The sequence below is a fragment of the Cucurbita pepo genome, chromosome LG11, assembly GCF_002806865.2.
Source record: "Cucurbita pepo subsp. pepo cultivar mu-cu-16 chromosome LG11, ASM280686v2, whole genome shotgun sequence".
Classification (NCBI taxonomy): Eukaryota; Viridiplantae; Streptophyta; class Magnoliopsida; order Cucurbitales; family Cucurbitaceae; genus Cucurbita; species Cucurbita pepo.
This window is the reverse complement of record NC_036648.1, coordinates 5,472,148-5,486,128: the sequence shown is the minus strand read 5'-3', so window position 1 is coordinate 5,486,128 and position 13,981 is coordinate 5,472,148. Positions and strand designations below refer to the sequence as shown.

The 13,981-nt window shown below is 36.5% G+C and overlaps 2 protein-coding genes across 3 annotated transcripts; one reads left to right on the top strand and one right to left on the bottom strand.

Annotated features, from left to right (window-relative positions):
* The first annotated feature begins 2,893 nt into the window (after nt 1-2,893).
* LOC111805532 (uncharacterized protein At4g13230) lies at nt 2,894-3,731 on the top strand. The gene is made up of 3 exons (XM_023690642.1): nt 2,894-3,019; nt 3,165-3,281; nt 3,392-3,731. Exons 1-3 carry the CDS (start codon nt 2,894-2,896, stop codon nt 3,599-3,601), a joined length of 453 nt encoding a protein of 150 aa, XP_023546410.1. The 3' UTR covers nt 3,602-3,731.
* A 1,155-nt stretch (nt 3,732-4,886) lies between these two features.
* On the bottom strand, nt 4,887-13,441 carry LOC111806150. 2 transcript variants are annotated; one of them, XM_023691518.1, is made up of 4 exons: nt 13,296-13,441; nt 12,958-13,063; nt 9,818-10,338; nt 4,887-7,010 (listed from the first exon to the last, which is right to left on the bottom strand). In XM_023691518.1, exons 3-4 carry the CDS (start codon nt 9,830-9,832, stop codon nt 5,199-5,201), a joined length of 1,827 nt encoding a protein of 608 aa, XP_023547286.1. In that variant the 5' UTR covers nt 9,833-10,338; nt 12,958-13,063; nt 13,296-13,441; the 3' UTR covers nt 4,887-5,198. The 2 variants fall into 2 exon arrangements, with proteins under 2 accessions (XP_023547286.1, XP_023547287.1); XM_023691519.1 differs by lacking the exon at nt 9,818-10,338 and having other exon boundaries at nt 4,889-7,010.
* Nucleotides 13,442-13,981: the final 540 nt, after the last annotated feature.

Here is a 13,981-nt window from a genome sequence, read left to right as displayed (position 1 = left end):
TGGCTCTACTATAGGTTTGGTTGGAAGAGTTCTTTTATATAAGATGACACGTGTCTAGTAGCCTTGCATGTATCATTTGTGTGATATGGTTTGATATGTGATATTATGTTATGTGTCCGTATATGATATGTCTAATATTATGGTATAAATGAAACGTCATGTTATGATACGATAAGCTAGTTATGTTATGAGATACCGTGATGTACTATGATATAATATGTAAGGTCATGACATGCTATGATATGTTTTTAAAATATGGAAAATCTGCGATGCACAGCTTCTATGCCATGATTTGAAAGTTATGTTATGAATGAAATGATTTATGAGAGTTTATGTACGCATATGATCGAGTGTGATATGTGATGAAAGAATGAGAGTTGCCTTTCTTGATTTATTAAGCCACGATGAAAATATGGGGAACTCATGCATAATCGTATATTCATATGCATCGGGATATTTCTACTTTATGATGAGTACGAATGCGTACACTATGAGATGAAAATAACCATCATGTTTACCATAATGCTACAACGGTCGCTATTCCCTCTAGGTGTCCGACAACAGGTCAAAGAAACTAGCTTGACCAGTAGGCTCAAGAGGTGTGCGAGCTTGCTCGGTAGGCATATGCTCGCACATGTGGGTCGTGTGTGGAGAAGTACTATATATCCAATTTGTCAAGCCGCCTAAGAGAAGACGATTTTAAATGATAGGTTCTATCATTCTGTATGTGTTTGCATTTCCCGACCCTAATAGTGAGGTTGAGTATTTCTTAAAATACTCTATCCGACAAAGCATAGTATTGAAGACCATGAAACTTGTGTTAGATAGTTGCATTTTATTTATTTGGTAGCTTTTATAAATCATGACATTATTTTAATATTTTCTTTGCACATTAATTATTTTTGGGGTGTTGTTTTAAGGTTTTTAAGGCGATCATTTTATAAATTAGTTTAAATGAATATTTTCATATAAAACAATCACGTCATACACATGATAACGACTCTATTTCCCTAATAAATTAGTGTCGTTACAATAGGTATCGATATCTTGATATTAACATCCCATTCGCACCAGCACTAGAGCATATCCCCATTCTCTATTGTTCCCTAGTTTTCAATGTCGCTCCTTTCTCCATCGCTCCTCAGTTCTCGATGTCGACGGGCCAAGTGTACCTTAATCTTTTAGCTATGTAAAGATATTAAAGGTTTAATAAAAATGTTGCGAACATATATAAGTTTTACCTTCATATTCTATTAAAGTAACCATTATAATTATACAAAAACGCTATAAAAAATTCTAAATTTTTACTCATTCCAGCTGTTAAGAAAAAGTAATATTGTAAACGAGCATTGATATTTCACTTTTGTAAATCTAGCAATATTTTTTGCAACACCTGAGTAAATAAATGATACATGAATGAACCGAGATCATATTCGAATGAGAACGATTTTGAGGATAGGATGACTAAGAAAGGTTTAAAAGAATTGAAAGTCATTACTTATATCAGTAAGGTGCACCTTCCTTGAATTTTCATGGGATAGTATCTATATCAATAAGATGCATCTTCCATTTTGATGACTCAATCATAGGAATTCCATGGTTAAGCGTGCTTTACTTGGAGCAATTTTATGTCGTGTTCGTCTGTAGGGATAGTTTTCACTCTTAAGAAGCGAAGAGTAGATAATATGACTATGTTGTAGGAGATGTATGAGAATGCCAGGATCCTACACGTTGGGTCGTTACATTTTCAAGGTTGACTGATATATTACATTACATTGAACAATTAAAAGGGAAGATCATGGATGAGGTTTTTTTTGGGGAAACAAAAAGTCAAGCAATGAGCGCATATGTCCAAAGTAGATAGTATGATATCAATGTGGATGGTCGTTGTTCCTAATTTGGTATCAAAGTCATTCCCTTATCTTACCTTAGCGGGAGGATCTATGATATACCTTGTTTGAGGGCTACCCAATATTGATTAAAAGGTGCTCAAAGTGAACAAAATGTTATATATCAATATGGATGGTCGTGGTTCCTTACATACATAATTTTTCTCTCCAAAAATCTCCTCCAACTCTCCAAAATAGTATATAATCGAAATATTATTTTATTTTCCTCCCGAAAAAGAGGTAGCATTGAGACGCTACGACTAACACCTCAATATTCTACCCTAAACCGTATGAAAGAAATAAGAAAAATTGATGAAGTGTCAAGACTATCTATAACTTTCAACGCTACAAAGAGATTAGAAAGATGAGTGTGTTTAAGTAACAAGCTATCTTAGGACTTCTCAGCACCGTCCTCTCAATTTTTTGTACTTGTTTTCACTTTAATAGTTCTAAATATGAACACGACTCTCCACAATGGTATGATATTGTCGATTTTGAGCATAAGCTCTCATGCATTTGCTTTGGGTTTCCAAAAACGCCTCGTACCAATGAGATAGTATTCTTTGATTATAAATCCATGATCATTCCCTAAATTAGCCAACGTGGGACTTTCATCATCCAACACCTCCCTTAAAACAAAGTACGTCTCCCCTTAATCAAGGCTCGACTCCTTTTTTCTTTTGGAGTCTTAGTCATTTTTTTACTATCCCATCGAGGATGCTCGACTTCTTTTTCTTTTAGATAACTCTTAAAAATAATTTTTTTTATGCAAAGTTAGAATTGATTAAATCAAAATATTTAAAAGTTTGAAAAAAAAAAAAAAAAAAATGGTCAGCTGAGTAAGTGGGAGGCCAATGATGTGCGCAAAATGCTCTCATTTTGACAACCAAAACCCTTTATTTGGCCTTTTTCTTACCCTATAAATACCCTCTTTCTCATTTCCACTCCTCAATTAATTCTTCTTTCAAACTTCACAAAAATAATAAATAAATAAATATAAAAAAATGGGAAGCTCCACCCTCTTCAAGAGCCTACCAAAGTTTGGTCATTTTGGGGCACCAGCCATTGCAAGGAGATCACCCACTTCCAACACTTCCCTCCTTTTCGCTTCCAACCCCAAATCTATTCATGTAAGTACGTCCATATCGTGTTATGATTCCACCAAATTGGTTCGTTAAAAGGGTAAAAATTGAAGAAGTCAGATATTTGAATCTCATATTTCAGATGATGTTGTGATGTCGTCGATTGTGATATATTTTTGTGTGTTTTTGACAGACAAATCCACCACAAGATGGGTTAGAAGCCAAAGATGCCATAAAGCCAGAGGCGAATGAAGGAATGACGCCGGGTGAACATATGATGCAGGACAAGGCTTACTCTACTGCAGAACATGTAATCAAAACTCCCCACCTTTTATTTTATTTTATTTTTTAAATCAACTGAATCGAAGCTACGGATGAGAGCGATGTTGAAGATAGATAAGTGTGAATTTGAAAATGCAGGTGAGTGAGAAGACAAGGGATATGGCAGGGATGCTGAGTGCAAGAGCGCAAGAGGTATCAGCAAAGGCAAAGGAGGCAATGGAAGCAGCAAAGGACTCAGCCCATAGGGCAAAGGACACAGTGGTTGAGACTACCAAAGACTCCAAGCAATTTGTCAAAGCCAATGCAAAGACCGTTGAGAAGTGCATGAACACCAAGAACCGTTCTTAATTTCCCTTTTTTTTTTTTTTTTCCCTTCTAATAAACCCATATACACCTATATGCAAATTTTTTCAATCCAGAAAATTCTTTGGAGTGGCCCGGAAGATGTTGGGAAATCGTTTTCCGGCGAACTTGTATGAGACTAGATCATAGCATTTTTAATTTCTCCTTATAAATTTGAAATATCAATATCTCACATCATGATCATATGCTATTTGATCTTGCTCTTAAGTAAGTTATGAACTAATGAGCTTGTTCTTTGATTTAGACTAATTATTTATTATTTTAAGAACCCAAATATAAAGGTAAGAATACAATCTTGCAATTACAGGGTAAAAAGATTTTACCTGTAATTATGAACCACTCTTATATATATAAAGAGGATTGGAATTACGATTTCAAACATAAAGTTCTTGCTATTTTCTTTTAAAGTTCTTTCCTAAACAATGTTTTAAAAGACTATTGAGGCTTATGTCTCAAAGCCTGACTTAAACCGTTGACCTTCAAGCTTACACAAACTAATAAGAGTTAGGCCCTCTTATGGTGCTAATGTTATTCAGAGACATTTTAACCTAATTAGTTACGACATTCAAACTCAAATTTTTACAAACAATCAAACACGTTTTCTGAACGAATTATGACTCTCAACAATGGTATGATATTGTCTGGTCTCATACTAATGGATATGTATGATCATTCCTTAAATTAGCCAATGTGGGCCTCCCTCCCAACAATTCTCACCTAATGGGTTTTCCAGTCCTTAAATTAGCCAATGTGGGCCTCCCTCCCAACAATCCTCACATAATGGGTTTGCCAATTGCGTAATTTAACTATTGGAGGTACGTAGAATGCCTGAGTAAGACGCACTCGAAGCATATTATTTACCTTCATGATTCCTAATTTGTAACCATTTTTATACCTTTGAAGTCTACAAATCAAAGTTAGAATAGAGCTTTCTACTTCCTTCATTGATTAAGATATATATACTATATCATCGATCTCGTTGTCTTCTTTGCATCGACTTAGCTTCCAACTTAGGCTACTACTTGTTCTTTTGAATTTTGAGTGTCGATTTTTTGTGTTGTGACTCAAAACAAAGAGCCAAGTGTCAAAATTTTGAAGTTGCCCAAAAGATTGTTGCTTAGATTGACATCATGGGCACTTCTCGAATGGTGAGGTAAAGGTAAATGAAGATATATAAACTCAAACTGGTAAAGATAAATGAAGATATATAAACTTAAATCAAACTAACTCAAATGGGTAAAGATAAATGAAGATACATTACGTATCAGGATGAAGAATAAACGAAGATATATTAGCTCTTATAAATAATATACATATCTATATCCGAACAAGGATGATAAATTTAATAAAAAAAAAAAAAACTATTTAATTAGGCAAAAAATAACTTAGTATATTATTTTGCAACTATAGGTTACAAGAGAATTGATATTGCACATTACACTAATTCTATTGCATTTCTACTGGAAGATAATATATTCGACGATCTCCTTAATGTCCCATTGGCATTGTGCATTTCTTTTGAGAGTGTCCCAACAAATGGCAACGACCACACTGTACAACCCTCTTTGGGCGCTTCAAGTTTTCAACTCAGAACTTTCTTTTTCGGCCTTCCCGGTGGGCGACGAATTTTGGGAGGGCGTATTGTGATATCAACCTTCACACCTCCTTCTCCTTCGCCCGATTCCTTCCACAGGCTCTTGTCGAGGATCGGGTATATCATTTTAGAATACGTTTCACGGTAACTAGCGACGGTGAAACATGGCTCAGCAAATAGATGAGCATTCTGCCCACATGACATTAGAGCAGCTGCAGCATGAGCACAAGGCAGACCATACAATTGCCAACAACGACAGGAGCACACACGACTATGTATCTCCACGATATTTGTCCGCTCAGTTGAGACGATTTCAAATTCAACTTCATTTGCACGAAGTACTTGATAACAACGAGCATCTGCAATTGCTTCGGCGATCCGCTTCTCGGCAAAGGGTACGAGAATGGAGGTCCATCTCATTCCCATTTCACGCCGCTCGTTAAACCAAGATGCCATTTCGTTACGAATATGTTCCATCATCTGCACGATGGGGAGCTCGTGACACTCGAGTGCCCAATTATACAACAACTCTGTAACCCCTAATGTAAAATGGCCATACCGCACACCTTCAAAATATGCTACAGCCCACAGTTGGGGAGGGAAGTGTTCAAACCATGTTATTACTTCTTGTGAGATCTCCACCATCTCAGCAATTTTGCTGTCGAATTCAGCTGCAGTGAGAGCATAAACAGCATTCCAAAAAATATTGACCAACTTCGTGTTTTTAAACGTATCGCGAAAATTTTCGCTTACATAACGCAGACAGAATCCATGAAAGGCACTCGGAAAATGTGTTTCAACCGCCTCAACCATGCCTCTTTGTCTTTCAGATAGTATTGTCAATCTAGGCATACTATCAGTATTTACCCCAAGAAGCTTTCGCAATTCTGACATGAACCACATCCAATTTTCATCACTATCCACATCAACAACTGCAATAGCTAATGGGAACAATGAATCATCTGCATCAACAACCGCAGCACACAGTAAGGCTCCCAAGTATTTTCCTTTAAGATGTACTTTGTCAAGTTCAAGAAGCGGTCTACAGGCGTTTATAAACCCATATATCGAAGCGCGATATGAAACAAACAATCGCTGGAAGCAATTTTCTTGTCCAGTTGCAAAAACTGAAGCAAAACTTCCAGGGTTTGTTTTCCTTATTTGTTCACAATAAGCAGGAAGAAGACGATACCCATCTTCAAAAGTTCCATGAAGTGCAGCCATGCTACGTTCTTTCCCACGCCAAGCTTGCATGTAGGATACAGCAACTCCGTGCTGATCGCGGATATCCCGGAGAATTTCCTTGGGTTTATACTGTGGATTATCTCGTACTTGTGCTGCCACAGATCTGGCAACCCATCCCACAGAGGCTTGCTGATGATGAAGATTACGAACACCTTCACAAGTATGCTCGCCATGTAGGGTTCTAACTGTAAAAGTTGGCACTCCAGGGCATTTTGCTACATGCACGCGCCAAGGGCAACCTTCCTTGGAGCATTTGGCTATAAACCGACTACGATCAGATTTAACGATTCGAATATCAAAATGCATAGCTATAGCAATATCTTTCAACATTCTCCGGCATGTTTCAACATCAGGAAATTCTTGTCCAATAACCAGGGTGTGATCTACCAGACTAAGCTCAGCATCAGATACAATTAAAGAATGATCAGCCTCAGATACAATTAAAGAATGATCGGCCATTAATTCATCAGAGTAAGAAGGCACCAGCATCACACGATTCTGCAAATTTGCTTCATGTTGAGCTAAAGAACTAGTATTACACACTACTATACCACACTGCCACCAAAAAGAGGAAAGAAAGAAAGTCATGTTAGAAGGGAGTATACCCCACTATATACAACTGAGTTGCATTTTTTTAGGAAAAGAAAAAACTATAATTTTTTTTAAAAAATAAATAGGAAGTACTAAATAATACAACATTGCAATTTACAATCAATTACAGCATTCAATAGAAAACCAGGTTAGTTTTTAAAAGATAAATAAGATGAGCATTATCGTCAATCGTTGCGCCATCCACCATCATTTTGGGTTCTTAGACGTTTTTGGGATTTCTTTTCTCCTACCCGTTTACTCCATTCATCGCCAATCATTCTTCTTCGCCGTTCTTCTCCATCACCAAATTCTTTTTCTCCTTCAGTTTAGAGTGTTGGTTTGCTCCTTTGGTTGGGTTCTCCATACCTTTAAGAAAGTGTGGTTTGGTTTGGATTTGTGAGATTCTTTTCTTTCCTGGTTGTTTATCAAAGTCACTTTGTCAAGGAGCATAGTGGTTGTTGTATTGACAATAAGTATTTTTGTATTTGGTTTGGAGATGAGCGTTTCTTCGTTGAAGATTTGGATCTTAATATTATTTATTACATTTTCCTATCATTGGTTTGCCACAAAGTTGTTTCTTTCTCAAGGCTTTTCGATCAATGGTTTTGTGCCCGTTGAAGCGTTTTTTTGGTTGTCTTGCTGCTTCAGACTCTTTGTTTGCCTCCTGATTGTTTTCGATGTTAGTTTGCCTTCAGGATAATCTTGTCTTCGTTTCTTACTGCTACCTCGAAGATTGGTTGTTGTTGCCTTTTATTTTTTGTTCTCACACCGGTTTTGTTTGGTTGTTTCTCCTTACTTTTTGCAGCAAAGTTTCACAAATATATTTGAGGACGAATCCTCTTAAAGGAATGGAGAATGATATGAATAAAGACATCCTAATCATGCCATATGAATTTCAAAGAAGATGTAAAAAAATGTTGTTCAAATTAACACAAGATAAACTCAATTTGCAATTAATGCCACATTAAAGAAGAATCACACTTCATTTATGCAACAATAGATTCAAGCTACGTCAAGTGAGACTTCATTTATTCTTAAATGGTTACAAATTCTTGGGTAGATGATAATCTAGATTTAGAGTGTTTCATAATTATATTTTAAGTTTTAAGACTTTTTATTTACTTTTAGGCTATATTTATATAGGGGATAATTATAGTCATAAAGTATGAAGGTTACAACTCTTGAAATGTCTCATGGAAAGTCAAAGGTCTCGTTTTGAGGCTATATAAAACCATGTAAGTTGTCTTTGTAAAATAGACTCGAAAAATGTTGTAAAAAGTGTTTTTGTGCTTTCCTAGAGCCTAGTGCTAAGTTTCTATACAATTCTATGTAGAATTCTATATAGTTTAGGTCGCATCGATCTTGCTTGTGAAGTGATTCAAATCTCAAACAAATTTTCTTGCCATGATATAATTGACCAACGAGGTAATGTGAATCTTACTTTCCTTAGGGGTGATTCCTTAGTGTTTTGAGGTTTTTGGATATTTTAGATCTAAAGGTTCTACTCTCAATAAGGTAGTTAGATCGAATTTCCAAGAGTTATAATCATTTGGGATGAAATCATCTTAAGTTGGGGCTTTTAGCATTTGTGTTCTGTGGGTTTGTATATCCATGAGGGTTTTTAGATCCAATCGGCTAGAGTTTTCATATCATGTGTTTTGGGTGTTGTATTGAGAAGTCTGGGGTTCAGAAGTTTGCGTTTGGGGTGCAATGTTCTACACTCCAAGGTTGGACTGTTCATTCCCTTTTTTCTCTTATTTTGTGAATGGTAGAACCTCTTGTGTATGGGTCAATTTTTTGAGACTTGAATTAAATATTTAATTTATGTTATAGTCTAAGAATACAGAATTTGTTTCCAAAAATCAAAACATTGTTTACCATTAAGAAAAAGAAAACATAACATGGCAATGTTTACGATCATGAGTTCGAACATAAAGATATGAAGTTTAGAAGTAAGATACAAAAGTATGAACAAACATAAAGAAAGTTAACATAGTAATCAATGGCCACCTAAAGTTGTCATAAAAAAGGTTGAACATTCAGTGAAGCAATTCATAAATAGGAAGGTCAATCCTAATATAGACAAAATATTGAGTTGCTTATAATTGTTGATTCAAATATATAAATTCGAAAAAAATTAATTGTAATGAAAAACATTGTTATATTTTATGTTTTTCTTTCTTCTCCCATCCATGGCCACCACCACCATCATCCATCATCACCATGTTTTTTCTTTTTCCCTCTCTTTTCCTTTTCTTCTTCTTTCCTCTCCTTCCCTTCTTCTACTCCTTACAATCCACCTCCTTTCCATCCTTCTACCTCAAATTTTGAAATATATATATATATATATATCCAGTCGATTACCTAAAATCAAAGGTTAGGTTTAAGGGGGGCTTTCTTTTCTCATATCTCTCTCCCTTGAAGGTTAGGTTTACAAGGGGCTTTTGTTTCTCTTATCTTTCTCCCTTCCATTTCAAAAAACTTCATTTTTTATTTGAAAATTTGGAGAAGAAGGGGAGAAAGCCAGAGGAAGAATAAAGAAAGGAAAAAGAAAATTGTATTGGTGGTCGATGGCGAGTGACAATGGCAATGGTTGTTGCGGCAGCAGTTGCCATTGATAACCGGAGTTGTGTCTGTAACCTCATGGTTTTGCCACTGTTGTAACCCATGAGATTGTGTGTGCATATTGATTACATTGAGTCAAATTTGGTTTAGAGATCCAGGGGCCAAACAACCCGTAAAAGGAAAATAGTGCACAAGGTCTGAAGGACCTTATTTTGGAACATGTGCCTGTGTCTACCATTGATAGAACCCAAATGGTAGGCTTAGGTTAGCGCTTGGTTTGTATAACCCTAGTGTCTTTCTTCCAAACAATGGCTCAACGAGGTCACCAGACCTAGAGATCAAGCTGACAGACCAAGGAGCTCAAGGTGATGCAGTGGAAACTCAAAAAGGAATGGATCCCCCAGCTCCTCCTGCTCCTCCTGTAGAGCACTAAACAACACTCACACCAAAGGCCCTTCAAGTCCTTTTCAATAACATGACAAAAGAGGCAATAGGCAGCTTTGCAACCCCAACCAGATTCCTGCACTCCATGATGAAGCTGAAACTTCTCATCAGGCTTCAAAAAATACAGACCTCCCACTTTGACAGTCAACCAGAAGAGGCGACGGTGGAAAAATAGTGGATGTAGAGCTGGAAGCAATGTTCGATTACTTGAACTGTGAGGACTGGTTGATGTTTACAGGGCCAATGTTTATGCCCCAAGATGAAGCGCACATGAGTTCGAAATCTGCAAAGGCATCAGAAGTTCACGCCAAGGAACTCATTATGTGGACGAAATTCAAGGATTTACTGCAGAAGTACTATTTTTTAGAGACGGTGATAAATGACAGAGAGACCAAATTTCTGCATCTTAAGAAGCATTAACCTTTGCTCCAGCACTTAGGGGTCCTCTGATCATGGACAAGAATATTAGCAGAAAAGAGAAGCCCAGCTTTGAGGTTGGTTCCACGTATGGCATTATGAGGAGGTTCCTCCCATCATATACAACCTATCCCAGCAAGGTCCCTCAGCAGCAATTTTAGTGGAGGTTTCTACCCCCCATGCCCCTCAATCTTGGACAGGAAGGAAGGCCTGTTTTAGATGAGACAAAAAGTGCCACTTTGATAGGGAATGCTCCAACCTTGATTGGCTTGGCTTTGGCTGTCAACAGGCGGTGTTGGGAGGGGGCTTTAAGAGCCACTGAAGATGGTAAAGAAAGGCAGCACACAGCCCCTCAATATTTGTCTCAAGGAAGTGTTTAGGAGGGAATAATTAATATCCAAACCTGGCAACTGTCAGCAAGAGGTGGAGTGCTTGGTTCTGTTGGCAACTAAAGTTTGGACAGATATATTATATTGGAGTTAAAATAGCGGACTTCTTTTTCTTGCAGGGGAAAAACATACCTAAATGATGACAAAGAATATGGATGATTAGATAAGACTGGGTCAGTAGTACAGGAACAAGATCAGTAAGGGGGGCTGACATTAGCCATGCTTCAAGTTGAGAAGGATAGTGTGGTGGGTGTCGAAAAAGACAAAGGAAAAGCCCAGTTCAACAACTAGCATAGGGCTGGCCCAACTGTACAGGAAAAATGTGGCTTAACAAGATACATGGAAACAATCGTTGATAAGTCATCATCCAAAGGATAGATATCTGTGGTTGGTTAAAGGGATTGGATCAATTGGTAAAGACTATTGCACAAAAGCCTATACTTGCTTCCTCCTTTCCAGCTCAAAAGCCATGATTGCTATTGAGAAAAAGGCCCCATGAATACGATCTATTCTTCCCATGTAATAAGCCAAGTTGAAAAAATGGTTAAGTTGAACAGTGATTGGAAAAGAAGTTGAAAACATGAAGACAGAAGGTTATTTGCAAGGCTGAAGCAAAAGAAATTTACTTTAATTTTTATGCAAATTTTTATGAGGTCAAGCCCTCTACAAGATTATTTTAGCACATCAAAAGAAAACAACCAAAAACCTACAAAATGAAGGTTAGCGTGTCACGACTCCATCTATTAAGAAGGAGGTATCTAACTTTAACCCAACCCCTATCGGAGGGACCACTTTGTTTACTAAGAAGCCTTTCTCACTCCATTGCACAAATTCAGCGACATGGACCAACATTCTGCCAACCAACTTGATGATAGAAGACTTTAGCTTGGTCAATATCCACACATCTCAATATAACTTTGTTTTGCAAGGGATTAAGTGAATGATACTTGTTCACATGCATTCACGGGCTTCTAAAGTTTTGTACCAAGCTTTCCTCCAAATGGAGATTATTTTGTGTTACTCCCTTGGATTGGGGCTTTCCTCCCTCTTTTGTAGTTCCATACATCAATTACTGCAATATCTGCAGATCCTCATACCATAATGCCACTATTTATTTGGCCAACCTTTCGCAAGACAAGTTTGTAGGGAGTATGAGATCTATGAGATGCTCAAGGCTTCTTTAAAAAGCCTATTCTTCTGTATCTTTTAAATTAGGGTTTCTTTTCAATCAATGTTAATTGTCGAAAAATTTGAAATCCCTACGACTATCTTTTTAAGTTCATACCTCTTCTCCCTTTTTTTTTCATGTTATTCCATTTTCTTTAAATTGTGTGGTACTGTTTCCTATCAAAAAGAAACAAATAGGCATGAAAACCAAGGATAAAATTGGCTTAAAGCCTTCAATGAGTTCAAAAAGTATGATGACAATTTTTTCTAATCCAAGTTGATTAAAAATTGGGACACCCAAGTAACAAACTGAGGATTAAAAATTTATCTAGCTATTCTTAGAATTATAGCCAACCTATCAGTCTTGGTTCTAAAGCTTCCCCTCCTTCAGGACCTCACTAATTGCTCTGTTCATTATCACAGGAAGAATTTTCAGCAGCTTCAGCATCGGTAACGAATGTCAGCCCCTCAGTTTTCTACTAGAAATGTTATTGCCCAACCATGAACATTTCACAAGCCCCTCAGTTTTTTTTTTTTTTGCGGAGAAGAAGAAAAAGATGTACATAAAGTTCAAGGAAAAAGGGTTCCAAAAGCTGGGGTCCAGTGGAAAGATGCCACCCCTGCTTCCAGAGAAGGGATAGGGATTATAGGAAAGCCCTCTGCTTAGAATTAATGAGGAAAGTAGAAAGATCATATAAAAAAGGACTAAAAAAGAACCATTTCAACTTCTGTTTGTAGCATTAAGATGAAAAATTGAGAAATTTTATCAACTTCCAGCCTATATGAGAAAGAACAACCCTCGTTTAATGATACAAAGATTCTTGATTAAAGGGTCCAAAGAGATATTCAGAATAGTCTAGATTACTTTTTCAGCTGTTCAAACAGAACCAAAAATGCAAAACCCGCAAAATGAAGTAAACAGAACTTACCAAAAGCTAAGTAGTTGATTTGCACGCAGAATTCAAGACCTTCTAAGAAACGCGACCGTAGTTCAATTTCTTCTAATGTCGGAATGCCTTTTTTAGGACAAGAACGCTACAAAATAAATAAACAATTAGTTTGGAGCAGAAATAACAGTAGAAAGCGAAAATAATCGCGCAAAACAACAACAACTAATAAAAAATCGTGCCCTAAATACAGGGATCGGGCAAAGAATTTGGTTACCTGAGAAAGAGATTACAGATGATAAGGAAGAAAAAGGAGAATTGAAGCAGTAATTAATGTCGGTTGGTAAAAAACAAAAGATTAGAGAGAAAAAGGGGGATACCTGGGAAGGAGAAGGAGAAGAAGCAGCAAGGCATGGACGACGGTGGTGGCAGTGGCGGTGGCGGTGGCAGTGGCGGTGGCGGTGGGAAGAGAGGAGTACTGGAGGAGGGGGCGCAGTGGGAGAGTACAGTCGGAAGAAGGTTATGGTGTGAATTAGTTAGGAATTTGGGGGCATATGCGTGATTTTGGATATAACAAGGCCAAGGGAAATGTGACATCTACAACTAAACTTTATTTATTTTTTATTTTTTTCTCACTAAAATTTGAATTAATTTTCTTATAATACAAATATATTTATTTTATTTTATTTTAATTTAATTTATAATTTATAATTATTTTTGTTTATTTGTCCTCCCACCCTTCTTAAAAATAATAAATAAAATGTTTTTTTTTTTTCAAAATATAGATAGTTGCAATCCTCAATTTAATGTTTTAAAAAAATAAATATATATTTTATATATTAACCTGTAAAGAATAATGCTCTGGTACCGATGAAAAATAGAATTGGGATCGAAGGTGAGTGGGATCTAAAGTCCAATTTTGATTAATGTTCACAATCTAAACTCATATCTAAAATAAGGAAAATATAAACTAACTCAATTTTGATAATAAAATAAAATATACTATTAATCAAATCATAAAGAATAAAAAAATAAAAAAATAAAAAATAATAACTGAATACAATAT

Coding starts and splice junctions, on each gene's coding strand:
- LOC111805532 (XM_023690642.1), top strand. CDS start 2,894: ATGGGAAGCTCCACCCTCTTCAAGAGCCTACCAAAGTTTGGTCATTTT. Junction 3,020..3,164: donor CCAACCCCAAATCTATTCAT/GTAAGTACGTCC, acceptor TGTTTTTGACAG/ACAAATCCACCACAAGATGG. Junction 3,282..3,391: donor CTTACTCTACTGCAGAACAT/GTAATCAAAACT, acceptor TTGAAAATGCAG/GTGAGTGAGAAGACAAGGGA.